A 21,209-nucleotide genomic window follows, 5' to 3' on the forward strand; every position below is an offset into this window, starting at 1 on the left:
AAGCAACAAAAAGAACAGCATTTACACAAAGTATGAAAACTGTAGGCTATCAAAACAAAGAAAAAAATTCTAAAAGCAACCAGAGAGAAAAGGCAGTTTCTCTACAAAGGCACTAAATTAGACAGACAGAAGACTTAGACTTCTCATTAGCAAAAACTGTACCACTTCAAAGTACTGAGAGACAGTAACTGTCAACTAGTTATTTAAGAGTAAGGGTAAAATAAAGACGTTTAGAGACAAAATCTGAAGAAATAACTCAAAGACTCATTAAATATATATATAAAGATACACTTCAGTAAAAACAAAACCAAATCTAGAAGGAAAGAAGTGAACAAATAAATTCTTAAATGTTGCTAAATCTAAATGAGCACAAAATATAAAAAATAATAATAGGGGAGCAAGCCTGGCTTAGACAGTTAAGTGACTGACTCTTGATTTTGGCTCAGGTCATGATTTCAGGGTTGTGAGATCAAACCTTGTGCCAGGCTCTGTGCTGAGAGCATGGAGCCTGCTTACGATTCTCTCTCTCTCCCTCTGCCCCTGTCCCCAACTCATGCTCACTCACTCTAAAATGATAATAATAATAACAACTACTAAACTAAAATATACAAGGGAATAAATGACACGGAAGACAGAAGGGAGAAGACTGATGTTAAAGAATTTCACTGTTCAAGAGAAGGAGGAAGATACTGATTGATCAGGCTTCTGCTAAGTCAAGAGAGTATGCCAAAAACCCAAGGATAATGATTAGAAGAAAAGAAATAGCCTTCCAAATTATATGGAGGAAAAGGTGAATAAAGAAAAATATACAGATTAAATTAATGGAGAAAGTAGAGGACCCCTCTCCCAAAAAGCAAAAAGGCAAGATTAATAGAAAACACAAAATAAGCTGGCAAGAATGCATATAAATGTAAAAGTAATTACAAAAATTGTAAAGTGGATTAATTTACCTGTTGAGAAAGATTCTCAAATTGGTTTTAAAATATCTTGCTGTGTTCTGTTTATAAGACACAAGTCCCAAATATAGTGTCACAGGCTTGAAGTAAAGGGATGAAAATATTATTAGATAAAAATACATAATAAGGGGGGTGCGAGTCAAGATGGTGGAGTAGTAGCAGGCTGAGACAACATCAGGTAGCAGGAGATCAGTTAGATAGCTTATCTAACCATTGCAAACACTTACAAATCCAACAGGAAATCGAAGAGAAGAGCAACAATTCTAGAAACAGAAAATCTATTGCTTTCTGAAAGGTAGGACCTGCGGAGAAGTGAATCCAAAGTGACTGGAAGATGGACCACAGTGGGGAGGGGCCAGCTCCTGTCAAGAGGCGGAACAACGGAACACAAAATCAGGACTTTTTTTTTTTAAAGATTTTATTTATTTATTTCACAGACAGAGATCATAAGCAGGCAAAGAGGCAGGAAGAGAGAGGAGGAAGTAGGCTCCGCGCTGAGCAGAGAGCCCGATGAGGGGCTTGATCCCAGGACCCTGAGATCATGACCTGGCCGAAGGCAGAAGCTTAACCCACTGAGCCACCCTGGTGCCCCCCAAATCAGGACTTTTAAAAGTCTGCTCCATGGGGAGGACATCACTCCAGAGGCTAAACTGGGGGGAAGCACATGTGGGGGCAGCATAACCCCAGGACCTGCAGGGTCAGAGAAGGTCCGGGGGTGTCTGAGTGTCACAGAGCTCACAGGTATTAGAGCGGGGAAGCCGGCAACAGCAACAAAGCCAAGGAATGAGCTCTCAACTCGGGCTTACGTTGAACAGGTTGGCAGGCTGGGTGAGTTCGGAGCGCGGCTGGAGGCCACGGAGACAGAAGCGACCGGGCACTTTTCTCCAAGTGTGAGCGATTGAGCGCTTTCCCCCAAGCGCAGCCAGAGGCCAGGGAGACAGGGATGGTTGGGCGCTTTTCTCTGAGGGCACACTGAGGAGCAGGACCCCGAGCTCTCGGCTCCTCCGGGCCAGAGATTGGGAGGCCGCCATTTTCATTCCCATCCTCCAGAACGCTACAGAAAGCGATCAGTGAACAATAGCTCCCGAAAGCAAATTGGAACAGATTACTCAGCCCAGTGCAATTCCACCTGGGGCAAAGATACTTGAGAATCACTACAACAGGTCCCTCCCCCAGAAGATCAAAAAGAAACCCAGCCAAGACCAACTTCACTCACCAAGGAAAACAGTGGAATTCCAGAGGAGGAGAAAGCAAATCTTATCTGGACAAAATGACAAGGCAGAAAAACTCACCACAAAAAGAGCAAGAGGCAGTACTGAAGGCTGGAGACCTAATCAATACAGACATTGGTAATTAGTAATATGACAGATCTAGAGTTCAGAATGACGATTCTCAAGATTCTAGACGGGCTTGAAAAAGGCATAGAAGATATTAGAGAAACACTCTCCAGAGAGATAAAAGCCTTTCTGGAGAAATAAAAGAACTAATATCTAACCAAGTTGAAATTAAAAAAGCTATTAATGAGGTGCAATCAAAAATGGAAGCTCTTATGCTAGGATAAATGAGGCAGAAGAAAGAATTAGTGACATAGAAGACCAAATGACAGAGAATAAAGAAGCTGAGCAAAAGAGAGACAAATAAATACTGGACCATGAGGAGAGAATTTGAGAGATAAGTGACACCATAAGATGACACAACATTAGAATAATTGGGATTCCAGAAGAAGAAGAAAGAGAGAGGTGAGCAGAAGGTATATTGGAAAGTGTTATAGTAGAGAATTTTCCTAATATGGCAAAGGGAACAAACATCAAAATCCAGGAGATGCTAAGAATGCCCCTCAAAATCAATAAAAATAGGTCCACACTTCATCACCTGATAGTAAAATTTACAAGTCTTAGAGACAAAGAGAAAATCCTGAAAGCTGCCTGGGAAAAGAAGTCTGTAACATAAAAGGGTAAAAACATTAGATTGGCAGCAGACCTATCCACAGAGACCTGGTAAGCCAGAAAGAACTGGCATGATGTATTCAGAGCACTAAACGAGAAAAACATGCAGCCAAGAATACTATATCCAGCTAGGCTATCATTGAAAATAGAAAGAGAGATATAAAGCTTCCAGGACGAACAAAAACTGAAAGAATTTGCAAACACCAAACCAGCTCTACAGGAAATATTGAAAGGGGTCCTCTAAGCAAAGAGAGACCCTAAAAGTAGTAGATCAGAAAGAAACAGAGACAATATACAGTAACAGTCACCTTACAAGCAATACAATGGCATTGAATTCATATCTCTCAATAGTTACCCTGAATGTTAATGGGCTAAATGCCCCAGTTAAAAGACACAGGGTATCAGAATGGATAAAAAAACAAAACCCATCAATATGCTGCCTACAAGAAACTCATTTTAGATCCGAAGACACCTCTAGATTTAAAGTGAGGGGGTGGAAAACAATTTACCATGCTAATGGACATCAAAAGAAAGCTGGGGTGGCAATCCTTATATCAGATCAATTAGATTTTAAGCCAAAGGCTATAATAAGAGATGAGGAAGGACACTATATCATACTCAAAGGGTCTGTCCAACAAGAAGACCTAACAATTTTAAATATCTATGCCTCTAACCTGGGAGCAGCCAACTATATAAAACAATTAATAACAAAATCAAAAAAATACATCGACAATAATACAATAATAGTAGGGGACTTTAACACTCTCCTCACTAAAATGGACAGATCATCTAAGCAAAAGATCAACAAGGAAATAAAGGCCTTAAATGACACAATGGACCAGATGGACATCACAGATCTATTCAGAACATTCCATCCCAAAGCAACAGAATATACATTCTTCTCTAGTGCACATGGAACATTCTCCAGAATAGACCACATCCTCGGTCCTAAATCAGGTCTCAATCGGTATCAAAAAATTGGGATCACTCCCTGCATATTTTCAGACCACAATGCTCTGAAGCTAGAACTCAATCACAAGAGGAAATTTGGAAAGAACCCAAATACATGGAGACTAAACAGCATTCTTCTAAAGAATGCAACCAGGAAATTAAAGAAGAATTGAAAAAATTCATGGAAACAAATGATAATGAAAACACAACAGTTCAAAATCTGTGGGACACAACAAAGGCAGTCCTGAGAGGAAAATATATAGCAGTTCAAGCCTTTCTCAAGAAACAAGAAAGGTCTCAAATATACAACCTAACCCTACACCTAAAGGAGCTGGAGAAAGAAAACAAAGAAAGCCTAAACCCAGCAGGAGAAGAGAAATAATAAAGATCAGAGCAGAAATCAATGAAATAGAAACTAAAAAAAAAAAAAAAAAAAAAAAAAAAACAATAGAACAAATCAACGAAACTAGGAGCTGGTTCTTTGAAAGAATTAATAAGATTGACAAACCCCTGGCCAGACTTATCAAAAAGAAAAGAGAAAGGACCCAAATAAATAAAATCATGAATGAAAGGGGAGAGATCACAACCAACAACAAAAGAAATACAAACAATTATACATACTATGAGCAACTCTATGCCAACAAATTATACAATCTGGAAGAAATGGATACATTTCTAGAGACATATAAACTACCACAACTGAATCAGGAAGAAATAGAAAACCTGAACAGACCCATAACCAGTAAGGAGATTGAAACAGTCATCAAAAATCTCCAAACAAACAAAAGCTCAGGGCCAGACAGCTTCCCAGGGGAATTCTACCAAACATTTAAAGAAGAACTAATTCCTATTCTCCTGAAACTGTTCCAAAAAATAGAAATGGAAGGAAAACTTCCAAACTCATTTTATGAGGCCAGCAACGCCTTGATCCCCAAACCAGACAAGGATCCCATCAAAAAAGAGAATTACAGACCGATATCCTTGATGAACACAGATGCAAAAATTCTCACCAAAATACGAGCCAATAGGATCCAACAGTACATTAAAAAAGATTATTCACTACGACCAAGTGGGATTTATTCCAGGGCTGCAAGTTTGGTTCAACATCTGCAAATCAATCAATGTGATACAATACATTAATAAAAGAAAGAATAAGAACCATATGATACTCTCAATAGATGCTGAAAAAGCATTTGACAAAGTGCAGCATCCCTTCCTGAATAAAACTCTTCAAAGTGTGGGGATAGAGGGCACATACCTAAATATTATCAAAGCCATTTATGAAAAACCCACTGCAAATATCATTCTGAATGGAGAAAAACTGAAAGCTTTTCCGCTCAAGTCAGGAACACGGCAGGGATGTCCATTATCACCACTGCTGTTCAACATAGTACTAGAAGTCCTAGCCTTAGCAATCAGACAACAAAAAGAAATTAAAGGCATCCAAATCGGCAAAGAAGAAGTCAAACTATCACTCTTTGCAGATGATATGATACTATATGTGGAAAACCCAAAAGGCTCCACTCCAAAACTGCTAGAACTTGTACAGGAATTCAGTAAAGTGTCAGGATATAAAGTCAATGCACAGAAGTCAGTTGTATTTCTTTACACTAACAATAAGACAGAAGAAAGAGAAATTTAGGAGTCAGTCCATTTACAACTGCACCCAAAACCATAAGATACATAGGAATAAACCTAACCAAAGAGGCTAAGAATCTATACTCAGAAAACTATAAAGTACTCATGAAAGAAATTAAGGAAGACACAAAGGAATGGAAAAATGTTCCATGCTCATGGATTGGAAGAACAAATATTGTGAAAATGTCTATTCTACCTAAAGCAATCTACATATTTAATGCAATCCCTATCAAAATCCCATCCATGTTTTTCAAAGAAATAGAACAAACAATCCTAAAATTTATATGGAACCAGAAAATACCTTGAATAGCCAAAGGAATATTGAAAAAGAAAGCCAAAGTTGGTGGCAACACAATTCCAGACTTCAAGTTCTATTACAAAGCTGTCATCATCAAGACAGCATGGTACTGGCACAAAAACAGACACATAGATCAATGGAACAGAATAGAGAGCCTAGAAATAGACCCTCAACTCTATGGTCAACTAATTTTTGACAAAGCAGGAAGGAATGTCCAGTGGAAAAAAGACAGCCTCTTCAGCAAATGGTGCTGGGAAAATTGGACAGCCACATGCAGAAAAATGAAATTGGACTATTTCCTTACACTATACATGAAAATAGACTCAAAATGGATGAAGGACCTCAATGTGAGAAAGGAATCCATCAAAATCCTTGAGGAAAACACAGGCAGCAACCTCTTCGACCTCAGCCTCAGCATCATCTTCCTAGGAACATCGCCAAAGGCAAGGGAAGCAAGGACAAAACGAACTATTGGGACTTCATCCAGATCAAAAGCTTTTGCACAGCAAAGGAAACAGTTAGCAAAATCAAAAGACAACTGAGAGAATGGGAGAAGATATTTGCAAATGACATATCAGATAAAGGGTTAGTATCCAAAATCTATAAAGAGCTTATCAAACTCAACACCCAAAGAACAAATAATCCAATCAAGAAATGGGCAGAGGACATGAACAGACATTTCTGCGAAGAAGACATCCAGATGGCCAACCTACACATGAAAAAATGCTCCACATCACTCGGCATCAGGGAAATAGAAATCAAAACCACAATGAGATACCACCTCACACCAGTTAGAATGGCTAAAATTAACAAGTCAAGAAATGACAGATGGTGGCGAGGATGCAGAGAGAGGGGAACCCTCCTACACTGTTGGTGGGAATGCAAGCTGGTGCAACCACTCTGAAAAATTGTGTGGAGCTTCCTCAAAAACCTGAAAATAGAGCTACCCTATGACCCAGTGATTGCACTACTAGGTATATATCCTAAAGATACAAATGTGGTGCTCCAAAGTGGCACGTGCACCCGAATGTTTATAGTAGCAATGTCCACAATAGCCAAACTATAGAAAGAACCTAGATGTCCATCACCAGATGAATGGATAAAGAAGAGGTGGTATATATACACAATGGAATACTACGCAGCCATCAAAAGAAATGAAATCTTGCCATTTGTGATGACGTGGATGGAACTAGAGGGTATTATGCTTAGCGGAATAAGTCAATTGGAGAAAGACAACTATCATACGATCTCCCTGATATGAGGAAGTGGAGATGCAATGTGGGAAGTGTGGGAGGTAGAGAAAGAAAAAAATGAAAGAAGATGGGATTGGGAGGGAGACAAACCATAAAAGACTCAATCTCAAAAAACAGACTGAGGGTTGCTGGGGGAGGGGGGATGGGAGAGGGTGGTGGGGATATGGACATTGGGGAGGGTATGTGCTATGATGAGTGCTATGAAATGTGTAAACCTGGCGATTCACAGACCTGTACCCCTGGGGATCAAAATACGTTATATGTTTATTAAAAATAAATAAATTAATTAATTTTAAAAAGAACATAACAGGACAGCAATACTTGAGATAAAGAAGGTCATTATTTAACGACAAAAAGGAAATTTCTCAGGGAACTATTAATCTCGAACCTATAAATAACTAACAGCATAGCCTCAAAATACATAAAATGTAAGTGGAATTTCTATTCAATGCTACTCCTGTTGAATGGTTGAAAACAAAATTTCTACCTTGTAGAAATGGAATGAAGCATTAGCACATACAAGAACTCTTGTCTAAAATTAGCTTTTAAATTTTTTGTATTATGAGCAAACTCTAGTTGCTCTGTTTAAGTTATCTCAGATACATACATAAACACACATACATATTGCTTTAACATACAAAGTACCCAAGAATATGTCTAACGTAGGCAACTTCTCAAGGTGCTTAGAATGGGAAAGTGTGACTGCATTAAATCACAGACACTTTCCTGCACATCATGGGCATAGAAACAACTAAATCTGTCCATATGTCAGTGATGATTTCAAAGGAAGCTACCTACATATTCATTAAATATTTCTTAGTACTGTCAGTTATCAGATTGAGTTCATTAAGATTTCACAAGAATGAAAATCACAAGATATATTCACTGTAAAAGTTTATAATTGAGAAAGTTGGCAAGTTCCTTTGGCTTCCCTTGGCTAAGCTGAATCCCAGAATTCTATTTAAGTTACATTTTTCTGAAAACTGACTCATGCCCTCTGCTGTCCATTTATTGAATATCAATTATTAAATAAAGTAAAATCTTCATCAGCATTTACATTTACATAGTAAGAAATCCTTCAACTATTTCATTATTTGAGTTAGTTTTAGGAAACAATGTATTTTAAGAAGTGCTTTTAAAACTTTTAAATTATAAATGTAATATATGTTTATTATTGAAAACACACAAAAAAATGAAATAATTCATTATTTTACTACTTGGATATTACCATTGTTACCAAGTTGAAATTGTTTCCACGGGATATATTTTTCAAAACACAATTTTATTTTACGAGACAAGATGGGATTGGGAGGGAAACAAACCATAACAGAATCTCCATCTTACAAAACAAACTGAGGATTGTGGGGGGTGGGGAAGGGGTTAGGAGAGGGTGGTGGGGTTATGGACATTGGGGAGGGTATGTGCTATGGTGAGTGCTGTGAAGTGTGTAAGACCTGTACCCCTGGGGCTAATAATACATTATATGTTAATAAAAAATAAAAAATTATTAAAAAATAATAAAATAAAATAAAAAATTAAATTATTATTGTCGGGGCACCTGGGTGGCTCAGTTGGCTGAGCAACTGCCTTTGGCTTGGGTCATGATCCTGGAGTCAGGCTCCCCGCTCAGCAAGGGAGTCTGCTTCTCCTGCTGACCTCTCTCCTCTCATGCTCTCTCTCTCTCTTATTCCCTCTCTCTCTCCCTCTCAAATAAATAAAACCTTTAAAAAATAAAATTATTATCATTATTATACAACTGGGATTATACTAAACATACAATTGGCATTCTACTCTTTTCACTTAATATTACCGTGAGATAATAGGAAAAAATATATGATGATCTCTCCTTGGCTCCTGGCACAGGGCTCCTGAAACCCTTGTAATTTCTGGGGATGATAGAAATGTCTTTTGTTCTAGTGAGGTGACTTTGGGTGGCTCTTGGATGGCTCTGGGATGAGGGTTGGTCACTGGAGAGTATGAACCATGATAAGAAGGTTGAAGTTTTCAGCTCTGCACCAGTCTCCTAAGAAGAAAGAAGGGCTAAAAATGGAATTAAGGATCCATCATATCTACATGATGAAGCCTCCATGAAAAGCCCGATAGTATGGGGTTTGTAGAGCTTCCATTTAGGCAAACACATTCACACAAGGAGAGAAACACACCCCAACTCCAGGGAGACAGAAGGTCCTGTTCTCAGAACCCTGCCAGACCTCACACTATCTCTTTCTTCATTTGGAGATTATCTATCTATCTATCCATATTCATTTTCATCAAATCTTTTAATAAACCGGTAAACATGATTTCCTGAGTTCTGAGAACCATTCTGGCAAGTTCATCAAAACTGTGAAGGTGGTTGTGGGAACCTCTGATTTGTAGGCAAACCAGACAGAAGTTGTGGGTAACCTAAGGACCCACTACTTGTAATTAGCATCTCAAGTGGGTAAGAGCAGTCTTGTAGAACTGAGTTCTTACCCTGTGGGATCTGACACTATTTGCAGGTACATAGTGTCAGAATAGAGTCAAACTGTAGAACACCCTGCTGGTTTCTTGGACCCTTCAGACACGTGGTAGCCAAAAGTGTCAGAAGAAGTGTTATGAGTGTGGTAGTAATGTGAGAGTAAAGAAGAAACACGCAGAATAAGAACTGGATGATTTTCCTTTACAATTATATTATAGAAGTGCTCCCACATCACTGAGTAGTCTTCAAAATATAATTTTTGAATTGCTGCAGAATATTCCAGATGTATACTGATTTACATAACACCCTACTATTTTTGGACATTTAAGTTACTTCATTATTTTAGTATCATAAGTAACTCTATAGAACAAAACTCCTTGAATGTAAGTTTTTTTTGAATGTCCCTAATTTTATGCTTACATTAAATCCCCAAAAGTACAATTTCCAAGTCATGGATACACATATTTTTCAAGTGCTTTATGCATACTGCTGAAATGAACTCTGGAAAGTTTTTAACCACTTATGCGCCACCAGCAGCATGTCTATGTATACATCATGAACATATACTGCTGGTGGGTGTGTCAGTTACTATAAACCTTTCCCCCTTAAGAGTTTACTTATAAGGTATTTTTATAACTTCAGTTGAAAAAAAAAAAGAACATAGGAATGAAAAGTTATTTATGATTCTTCATTCATTTGATGAATAATTACTTTTCTTCAAAGGGGTCAGGAGGATAGAGGAACTTTTAGTAGAGTGGAAAGAGGGCCAGACTCTCTAATTGTTTAATTTTAATCTTTCCGAATTTGTTTCCTCATCTATAATAATACTTGCTCTGCTGAACTGAGTGTTTTATGAGGATACTACAAGATGACACATGTGAACATGCTTTGAAAACTATAATGTCACACAGATGGAAGGCAGTATTTTTATTAGTGGTCATTGACATGTGGACAGATTTGATACAAAAGTAATGTATCAATAAAAATTTTTTTTAAAGTATCAATAACTTTTTAATATCCTATATTAATCTTATATCATTTTCTCCAGTTTCAAGTTAATGTAATCAGAAAAGTAGCATTTCAGTCAATTTTCTTTAGTTTTGTTTGAAAATAATCAAACAAAGATTTTGCCACAGAGACAATTACGGTTCACGTGCCAATTCCATGAACTTGGTTTGTCTCAGAAAAGGAAATCTCACCACAGAAACAAAATAATCTTCTAGGTATTTATTCCTATTTAATCTAAAAATATTTGGCATGTGTACAACAAATGTGAGTGCATTCTCAATTTGCTTAAAACAAATGTCTTTTTCAAAAATTTTCAAAGTTATCCCCATGGGTTTTCATTAAAAAGACACTTTGAAGATCAGTCTGAATAATTATGACCGAATGAAACACAAAGTCAAGGACAGAGCTAGTATTCAGTGGGAATTTGGTGGACCTAAAAGCTAGCACTTATCATAAGCCTTCACTAACTAGGAAGGAGAATAAGGAGGGAGAAAGAACTAGGAGGACAGAAAAGAGGAAAGGATAGCTTATGAAAACACTGAATTTTATAAAAAAGATAATGGCTAGTGGAAAACTCTGTGACTTGGGCCCACGAGTCCATCTCTCTATCGCTACCTCCCAGTATATCGTTACTGCATTTTTGCCAAGAGCTTCAGGGTTTTTTTTTTTTTTTTTTCAAGATTTATATATTTGTATGAGAGAGAGAGAGAGAGAGAGAGAGAGAGCGAGCGCTGATCTGATCCTTGCAAAAACTCTTTGAGGCAAAATAAGGAAAGTCATACTGATCTCATTTTAAGGGAAAGCAGTTAAAACCCTGTCCAACGACTGGCTTAGGATTACTTAGGATCAGGAAGGAGGGAGGACTCTAATGCTATTTCTATACTTGGTATCAAAGAGGGATCCACCAAAAAACACCAGCCTGGGGCGCCTGGCTGGCTCAGTCCCTTAAGCGTTGGTCTTGGGCTCTGGTCAAGATCCCAGCGTCCTGCAATCGAGTCCCACTGCTTCTCCTTCTGCCTTTATTAAAAAGAATTTAATAAAAACCCCACCAATCTGGCTCTTTATTTTCCTGCTGAGGGATTTTCCATATAAGGGTACCCTGCACTATTTTAGTAAAGTTTGGATCTAATCTCCCACTGTAGTTTGCATCTAGTTCTCACCCCCCCCCCCTTTTTTTTTTAAAGATTTTATTTATTCTGAGAGAGAGCACGCGCATGGGAAGGAGCAGCTGGAGAAAGAGATTCCCCTTTGGGGAGGAAATCGGAGGTAGGACTCAATCCCAGGATCCTTGGATTCTGACCTGAGTGGAAGACAGACGCTTAACCGACTGAGCCACCCAGGCGCCCCTAGTTCTCACCTTTTAAAAGCGCAGTTTCTTACCACTTGACTTGGTCCTGATCCTTATTTAAGTTCCTATTTTTCTTGGTAGATTAGGACCTCCAAGCTCTCACTCCGAAGCTCCACCCTCTCCAAAGAAGTCGCGTCCTCGGTATCCAAGGAAACCATGCAGTCCTGCCCACATTGCTCCTTCCGCGCTTTTCATTGGCCCGTTGGATTCCCAAATAGATTCCACCCTCTCCCCTCCAGTTCCTCCAATGGCTAATGGGCTTCAGGCAAGAGCGCGCACCTTCTGAGTTCGGGTAACACCTGCTCTTACTCCAATACCCTGCGCATTGCCTCTTGGGATATGTAGTTTCCAAGCTGCCCGGAGCCCCATGTCCTCTCGTTCCTTTAGAACTACGTATCCCATGCGCCTTTGCGAAAGAGGAGGGCGCGGGCAAGGCGTGCGGGTCAAGAGGGGGTTTACAGCTTTGAAATTCCAACCTGCCGGGGAGGCGTGTGCGGCTGAGGTTTAAATTGCCAAAGAAAGTGAGCAGTTTTGCTTCAGCAAATCTTCGCAGATGTCTCCCTTTTGACTTGAGCCGTGTCAGTGGTCAAGTAGACTGGCCGTGGCGAGACTGGCCTACGGCTGAGGTGATTTGAGGGAGCGCGAGAGGGGTGCGCCATGTTCGCCCCCGGCTCGGGCTGGGGATTTGGCTGCCTCTGGCTCAGCCAGTTCCGAGTTGGGGCCCGCAGAGCTGCGGGTCGCTGGGCTTGTCGGGCTGGCCCGGCCCGGCGGTACAGCTCTGGTAGGGGCGAGCGCCAGCCCGGGTCAGAGCCCGCGGTCTCCCCGCCAGGCCTCACATGCCACACTCTGAAGGAGTGGGCGCTGCTGGTGAGCCCGTTCGGTCGGCTGCGGGCGCGGCTTCCGTGCCATTTGGCCGTGAGGCCCCTGGACCCTCTTACCTACCCGGACGGCGACCGCGTGCTGGTTGCGGTGAGAGCAGCGGAGGGCGGGGCGCAGGACCTGGCCGGCCTGCTGGTGAAGTACGACGAGGCGCTGAAGGAGGTAGCCATCGTGTCTGACACCATCGACCCTCAGGCGTCCGTGGAGGTGAACGCGCCCCTGAAGTTTGGCAAGTGAAGTGAAGTGAAAAAGGGTTTGGGTCCCAGGGCACAGACGGCGAACTTCTGAAATTAAGCAGATGTGCACTTTTAATGGGTCCCCTTGGATCTGACTTTGTAACCCAATATACTTACGCCCCTCGGAACCTGCCTCCTTTTCTGTTGTACTTTGAGCTTCCTAGTGAAAGGTAGACATCAGGTTCCCAAAGATAGGAATTTTATAAATCCAATGAAAACATCGTTTGGAATAATCTAAATCAACTATTATTTGTGGAACCCTTATGTTCTCCTTTGGCACGTGGTTCCTATTTCTCTATTTCACCGCACTTTGTCAATAGCAAAGTGGTTTGTATTTCAGGATTGAACTTTCTTGATAATCCATTCACATTTCCCCTTGCATATACACAGCCTGGGGTCTGTTCCAAATCAGCTCTGTCTGTAGGATGTTCCATATCTAACCTGGACCAAGTGTTGGGTCTCACGTAGGCATCTGGCTTCCTACTGATACATCTCCATCGTAAATTACCCGTGAGTAGCGGTCTTGAAAAAATACAAACACAATCACATAGTAGAACCGCACGGTAGACCGTTTGACAATGCCTTCAGTGTTCTAGGTATTTGGGGTCCATAATATTTATCAAATGCAAGCCCGTGTGTACACAGCATTTTTCTAGTAAAGTGTCCCCAGGCTCTCCTTCCTGGGACAGAAGGATGATACTAATGATCATCACAGCAGCCAATACCTCCAAGATAATCTTTTCTAATCCTTAAAATCGCACCATAAAGTAGATACAGTTATTGGCACTGTTTCACATAAGGAAACTGAGATACAGCAAGGTTCATGAAGTATTTATTGTGGGTGAAAAATCCATGCCTTCATGAAACTTATATTCTAATGGAAGTATATTTAAAAAACTATGTTCTCTCTCAGATATAAAGTGGTGGAGCTGAAATGTGAACTGACTGGAGTCTGCTCAACCATGATGGTTTACTGCTTCTCAACTTCTTTAAACTAGCCTAGATGAATAAAAGACCCTGACCTCAAAATATGACAATCTGGGGTGGGGAGGAAGATTTGTCAATATATTATCATAGTAAAAAAGGGATTGAGTATTGAAATAGAGTAAGCGAAATTTTATGGTAACACAGACAAAAGTGGAACTCTGTGCTGGTGACCTCAAACCTCATTATTTGTAGATTCCTCTTCCTAGAGCCGGAATCCCATTTCCAGTTTACCATTTCTAGGTGTCTATTTCACGGGCTTCTCAAATCAATATAATTCAATTTTCTTCTTATGTACTTGTTCCTCCAGTTTGTTTATACCTGTTTCTGTGAGTAAGAGTAGCATTACTGCCACTAAATGGGCTTTTCTACCTGTTGGGGGTGTGTGGGTAGAGGGCATTTATGTCCTTCTCTACATACTATGAGCGCTGCCTTACATGAAGGCTATGTTGTAACACTACTCAACTTAGTAAAAATTGGTTACTTACATTTGCATCCATCTGGGGTAAAATTATTGGTTTATATATTTTTGGCTTATTACAACCAAAATATTGCTGTTTTAAAAGACTTTATAGAGACTGCCATATACAGAATTGCAAAAATTTATTTTTATGCCATAATGATTAAATTGTGTTAAGCCCCAGTGTTTTTTTTTGTGGGGGGCAACAAACACAGATCTGTACTATTCCTATGATATGCTTTTAATTTATATGAGGTTTGGGAACAAATCTATAAATCTTCATGAATATAAGAGAGAAGAGGCTAACTGGCTTATTCAGTTTACCATAATGACTTGTTAACTAGCTGTAGTTTTATTAAGCATGTGTGTGTGTGTGTGTGTGTGTGTGTGTGTTTCCTATCTTTCCCAGGAATGTGTATTAATTGGAGTATCTGCCCTCTTTTACTTTTCTCCTATATCACTTTCTCTCTTTAGATGATATAGGTCAATAGAAATAACTGTTTTATTTCTAAAAGTTAGGTGCTGACAACCATGCTTTCTCCAGGGTTCAGTAATTTTATGAACATAACTGAGGAGCTGGATTTCTTAGAGGGCGCTAAAATGCTTTGGAGCTCATTAGCCATAGTACTAACTTTTTTTTCTTTTTTCATTTCTAGATTTGGATATCAAGTCATCAGGGCCTGGCTGTGTAAAAGTCCAAAATATTGAGTGTGATAATTGCAAAATTGAAACTGAGCAGGGTACTGGCATCTTACAGTCTGTTAAGGTATAAACATTTTTCTAATTGTATTTCAATATTACTGTTTTTAAAAAACCTTAAACTTTGAGCTGCAGTGTTAAACTAACACTATTCTGAATATCATGTGTTGAGAATATTGAGTATTATTTATTCATCTCTCAGACATTTCTCGCAAAAAATTTGCCTTGAAATCAGTTCTGTTTTGAAAGTAAAGAGGTTGTAGCAACTTTGAAGGTTTTCCTCATTTATACGTTTCCTTTAGATTTCGAAGTGTACAGTGAAACTAATAATACATGCTTGGTATTCTAAGATCTTATTAAAGCAATTTTAGTGGGGTTTTTTTTTTAATGATTTTATTTATTCTACAGAGAAAGCATAAGCAGGCAGAGTGGCAGGCAGAGGGAGAGGGAAATAGTGGGAGAGGGAGAACCATGCTCCCCACTGAGCAGGGAACCTGATGTAGGACTCTGTCCTAGGACCCCAGGATAATGACCTGAGCCAAAGGTCACGATTTTTAGATTCATAAACCCTAATTAGAATGATTAATTTGATGCATTTAAAAAGTTTTACATCATTTGTTTTGTTTTGATCACTTTTATTTGCATACTTGCCTTTAGTATCTGTTCATATGTGAACTATTTCAAATAAATGTATTTGCACAAATATCACAAAAGATTAAAGAATACTATTCTATGTCCTTTTAGCAAAATGAGATGGTTCAGGTTCTTGTTGTAAAAGATACACAATGAAGTCTTCATGTTGAATGACTAACTGGATAAGAATATTCATAGTTCCTTTTTGGCTTTAGGAATATATTGTTCACTCATCAATGCTTAACCTCAGAAAATTCATCTAGAATATCGCCTTCTGAAAACTCAGTATCTTATATTTTCAGTTTCACAATCAAAATTAGAAGCTAGCTGATATAAACAAATGGAAAGATATATTTGGGATTGGAAGAATTAATATTGTTAAAATATCCTTGCTACTCAAAGTACTCCACAGATTCAGTGCTATCTCTATCAAAGTGCCAATAGCATTTTTCACAGAACCAAAACAAATAATCCTAAAATTTGTATGGAACCACAGAAGACCTTGAATAGCCAAAGTAATCTTGAGAAAGAACAAAGCTGGAGGTATCACTGTCCCAGATTTCAAGATACATTATAGAGCTGTAGTAATCAAAACAGGCACAAAGCTGGCACAAAAATAGATACATAGATCAATGGGACAGAATAGAGAACTCAGAAATAAACCCACATCATTCATTGACCATGTATGGTCAATCTATGACAAAGGAGGCAATAATGTACAATGGAGAAAAGATAGTTTTGTCAATAAGGTGTGCTAGGAAGATTGGACAGTTACTTGTAAGAGAATAAAACTGGACAATTTTCTTGCATCATACACAAAAATAAACTCAAAATGGATTAAAGACCTAAATGTGAAACCATAAACTCTTAGAAGAAAACATAGGAAGTAATCTCTTGGACATCAGCATTAGCAATATATTTACGGATATGTTTCCTCAGACAAAGGAAACAAAAGCAAAAGCAAAACAAAAAACTATTGGGACTACACCAAAATAAAAAGGGTTTTGTACAGCAAAGGAAACCATGACTTAAACTTTCTCTCTCTCTCTCTTTTTTTTTAGAATGCAAAGTATATTATTTTTAAACTTCTAAACTTAAAAACAAAACAGCCTAGGTTAAGTGATACTTTCCAAAGTTGAATGTGCTCATTTGGAGCTCAGCTTTTCTGCTTGCAGTACAAAACAACTTTATAAAGTTCATAGGCAGGAACACTTCTGTTGTAATGATTTGTGATTGAATGAACTTATCAGTCTCAGTTGGTAACATCTCTTTTTTTTTCCTTTTTGGTAAGGGTTTAAAACACTTTTGAATAGATGAGTTTTTTAGTCTTAACACACAATTTCATTCCAAATGTCTCCTGAGAGGCACATACTATATACAGGAATCCATTTTTATCCTTCTCACTTTCATACACTTCAGAAATCAGCATGGACACACTCTCCATACTGTGTTTGTTGACTAACAGGAAAAACGCTTGATTAGTGTTGAGCTGTAAGCACTTTCTAATCATCTTAATGAGCTCACTTATGTTGGTATGATCAGATACAAGGAACTTGGGTTTGTCCAGAACTGGAAGTTGCTTCTCATCCATGTACTGTTTTAGTGAATGGGAGAAGATATTTGTGAATGATATACTTGCTAAGGGGTTAATACCCAAAATATATAAAGAACTTATATATTTATATATATCAGGATGCCTGGGTGGCTCAGTGGGTTAAAGCCTCTGCCTTCGGCTCAGGTCATGGTCTCAGGGTCCTGGGATTGAGCCCCACATTGGGCGCTCTGCTCAGCGGGGAGCCTGCTTCCCTCCTTTTCTCTTTGCCTGCATCTCTGCCTACTTGTGATCTCTCTCTCTCTGTCAAATACATAAACAAAATCTTAAAAAAAAAAAAAAAAAGAACTTACACAACTCAACACCTAAAACCCCAAAAATCCAATGGAAAAATGGGCAGAGGACCTGAATAGACACTTTTCCAAAGAAAACACACAGATAGCCAACAGGTACATGAACAGTTGCTCAACATCACTAATTATCAGGGAAATGCAAATCAAAACCATAATGAGATATCACTTCACACTAGTCAGAATGGCTAGTATCAAAAAGACAAGAAATAGTACGTGTAGGTGAGTATGTGGAAAAAAGAAAACCCTTGTGCACTTGGGAGTGTAAATTGGTGCAACCACTATGGAAAACAGTAAGGACATTTCTCAGAAAATTAAGAATAGAAATACCATATGATCCAGTAACTGCTTTACTAGATATTTAACCAAAGAAAGCAAAAACACTAATTCAGAAAGATATATGGACCACTGTGTTTATTGCAGCATTGTTTATAATAGCCAAGCTATGGAAGTAACCCAAGTGTCCATCCACAGATGCATGGATAATTAAGATGTGGTGTGTGTATAAACACTCAAACTGGGATATTACTCAGACACAAAAAAGAATGAGATCCTGCCATTTGTGAAAACATGGATGGACCTAGACTAGAGGGTGTTATGCTAAGCAAAATAAGTCAGAGAAAGACAAATGCTATATGATTTTACTCATCTGTGGAATTTAAGAAACAAAACAAACAACAAACGGAAACAAAGAGAAATCAAGAAACAAACAGTTAACTAAAGAGAACAAATTGATGGTTACCAGTTGGGAAATAGGTAGGGAAGGGAGGGGGTGGAATAGGTGATGGAGATTAGAGTACACTTACCATAATGAGCACTGAGTAATGCAGAGAATTGTTGAATCACTACACTATACCTGAAACTAATACATTGTATGTTATTGTGGAATTAAAGTTAAAAACTTAATAAAAAATATGTTACCATTAAAAAATTGATAGTTCTGTGGGCACAGTTCAAATATAAATGTATTCAAAATAATCACAATTAAAAGAGTCTGCAGATTTTAAAAAAAATCAAAAAAATCAGAAGCTACTATCCTACTGTTGATCTCTTTGCTTTTATCTTTTGATTCATGTGATGATTCTGAGAGATCTTTTTTGGTCACTTTTCTTCCTTCTGCCATTATGGCATAAAAGAAAAAATGGTTTCTCAACTTTGGCACTATTGGAATTTTAGACCAGGTAATTCTTTGTTGTCAGGGCCTGACCTATGCCCTCTAGGATGTTTAGTGGCATTGCTGGCCCCTACCTACTAAATTCAAGTAGGAAACTGCTTGGTTATGACAATGAAAAATATCAACATTGCCAAATGTTCTCTGGGGGGAGCAAAATCACCTTTAGTTGAGAACTACCATTCTAGGCAAGTCCTTCAATTTTTCTGTTGTCTTTTTTTTTTTTTTTTAAAGCATGGTTGACAGTAATTGATGAATAATGATGAAATAATTCCTAGGATTGTGAAATAGCGGAATATTATAAGATGTGAAAAATAAGAACACTAAGAGCCCATAACGTATTTTAGATTTATAAGAGTCCAGTAGATGGATATAGTAATTTTAAGATAGAATGTGTTTTATTTTTTAAAAGAGTAAATTTTCTATATGTTCTATGGAAGCACTCTAAGAAAATAAAAATTATGAAATATCAGCCCTTACAAATAGAATAGTTTTAAAAACATTTTTTTTTAAAGATTTTATTTATTTATTTGACAGAGAGAAATCACAAGCAGGCAGAGAGGCAGGCAGAGAGAGAGGAGGAAGCAGGCTCCCTGCTGAGCAGAGAGCCCGATGCGATGCGAGGCTCGATCCCAGGACCCCAAGATCATGACCTGAGCCGAAGGCAGCGGCTTAACCACTGAGCCACCCACACGCCCCAGTTTTAAAAACATTTAAGAGCTAATATTGGGTCCAGTGGATCCTAATGGTATACCAAGGATCAAGAAAGTTGTTCTTAAGATATTCATAACTGGGAGCACTTGTTGAAAAATCGTGTTTAATTTTTTTTTTTTAATATTTTATTTATTGACAGAGAGAGAGAGATCACAAGTAGGCAGAGAGGCAAGCAGAGAGAGAGGAGGGAGCAGGCTCTCTGCTGAGAAGAGAGCCTGATGCGGGGCTTGATCCCAGGACCCTGAGATCATGACCTGAGCCGAAGGCAGAGGCTTAACCCACTGAGCCACCCAGGCACCCCTCGTGTTTAATTTTTAAATGTATAATATGATCTTGAATTAATGATGTCAATTAATATAGGTTTCTCTTCCACTCATTTTGAGGGCATATATATATTTGATCTGTTTGATAAAATATTTACAGCAATAATAATAGCTATTGTTTATTGGGTCTTTTTTGTACCAGGAAACTTAGCTAAGCCTTCCTTCATTTAATCTTTGAATTATATCTTTCTTTAATCAAGAATGAAACTCAGGCACCAAGAGATTGAGGAGCTCATTTAGGTTCACATAGCTAATAAATGAAGCTGAGGTTTGAACTTGTGTCTTTTCTAATTTCCAAGTTCATGCTCCTTCCACCTTTTTTTTTTTTTCCAAAACACTCACAAGTGGCTTTATTTACTGCACACCAGAGACCTTGCTAAGAGTTTTGCATTTATCATCCCATTTAATTAGCAGAGCAGCCCTGGGAGCTACGTGCTTCCTTATTTGACAGATGAGGAAGCTGAGGCCAGGAGATGTTTCTTGCTGAGGTCACTAGTTGATGAATGACAGAGCCAAGACTTGAACCTAAGTCTGTCTAGAGCTCATGTGCTAAAACCATGAGGCTATGTTGCTTAAAAGACCTGAAAACATCTGGAAACACAGCCTCTGTTTATATATTTTTATAATCGTTTATGTATGTACTTATTCATATGTAAAACATATATATTTCATTTTTTCATGGATTTTTTTAAAATTTTAATTCAATTAGCATATGTATTATTGGTTTCAGAGGTACAGGCCTGTGATTCATCAGTCTTTTATAATACCCAGACACTCATTACATCACATAACCTCCTTAATGTCCATTACCCAGTTACCCCATCTCTCCACTCCCCTCACCTCCAGCAACCCTCAGTTTGTTTCCTATGATTAAGAGTCTTCTAATGGTTTGTCTCCCTCTCTAGTTTCATCTTTTGTTTTTTCCTCTCTTCTTTTCTGATCCTCTGTTTTGTTTTCTTAAATTCTGCATATCAATGAGATCATATAATAATTGTCTCTCTGATTGACTTGTTTAGCTCAGCATAATACCCTCTCGTTTCACCCATGTCATTGCAAATGGCAAGATTTCTTTTTTCTCTTTTTGGGTGGCCTCTCTTCCTTTCTTTACTGTTGAGTAAAATACATGGCAATACTACATTTATTGTGCACTCTTAGAGAATAAGTAAATAAATATTTTAGGCAACATACATAACTCGTGAAAGGCCACACATTTGCAGTTTTTAAAAATGCAATACAGTAGTTTATACTCATTCGGTTCTGATTTATTTATTTTGTTTTATATAATTTTTAAAACTTTATAATCTAATTTTTTGGAATTAGATTAGTTTTAAATGATAACACTAGCTTTTAAT

General features: G+C 38.3%; 2 protein-coding genes across 3 annotated transcripts in view; one reads left to right on the forward strand and one right to left on the reverse strand.

Moving 5' to 3' along the window:
* The window catches only part of CCDC146 (coiled-coil domain containing 146), a 119,439-nt gene extending 107,298 nt beyond the window's left edge, over positions 1–12,141 (reverse strand). Inside the window, exon 1 of the mRNA XM_082692426.1 lies at positions 11,866–12,141. The gene's annotated coding sequence lies outside the window, so the exon portion shown is untranslated. The remainder of the gene's footprint in view (positions 1–11,865) is intronic.
* Positions 12,142–12,268: 127 nt separating this feature from the next.
* Positions 12,269–21,209, forward strand: part of FAM185A (family with sequence similarity 185 member A) — a 52,964-nt gene continuing 44,023 nt past the window's right edge. Inside the window, exons 1-2 of one of the 2 annotated variants that reach the window (XM_082691924.1) lie at positions 12,269–12,964; positions 15,072–15,181. In XM_082691924.1, the coding sequence (XP_082548050.1) occupies positions 12,514–12,964; positions 15,072–15,181 (561 nt within the window). In that variant the 5' untranslated portion in view covers positions 12,269–12,513. The remainder of the gene's footprint in view (positions 12,965–15,071; positions 15,182–21,209) is intronic. The other variant, XM_082691925.1, reaches the window with a different exon arrangement.

The sequence above is a fragment of the Mustela nivalis genome, assembly GCF_964662115.1.
Source record: "Mustela nivalis genome assembly, chromosome: 12".
Taxonomy (NCBI): Eukaryota; Metazoa; Chordata; class Mammalia; order Carnivora; family Mustelidae; genus Mustela; species Mustela nivalis.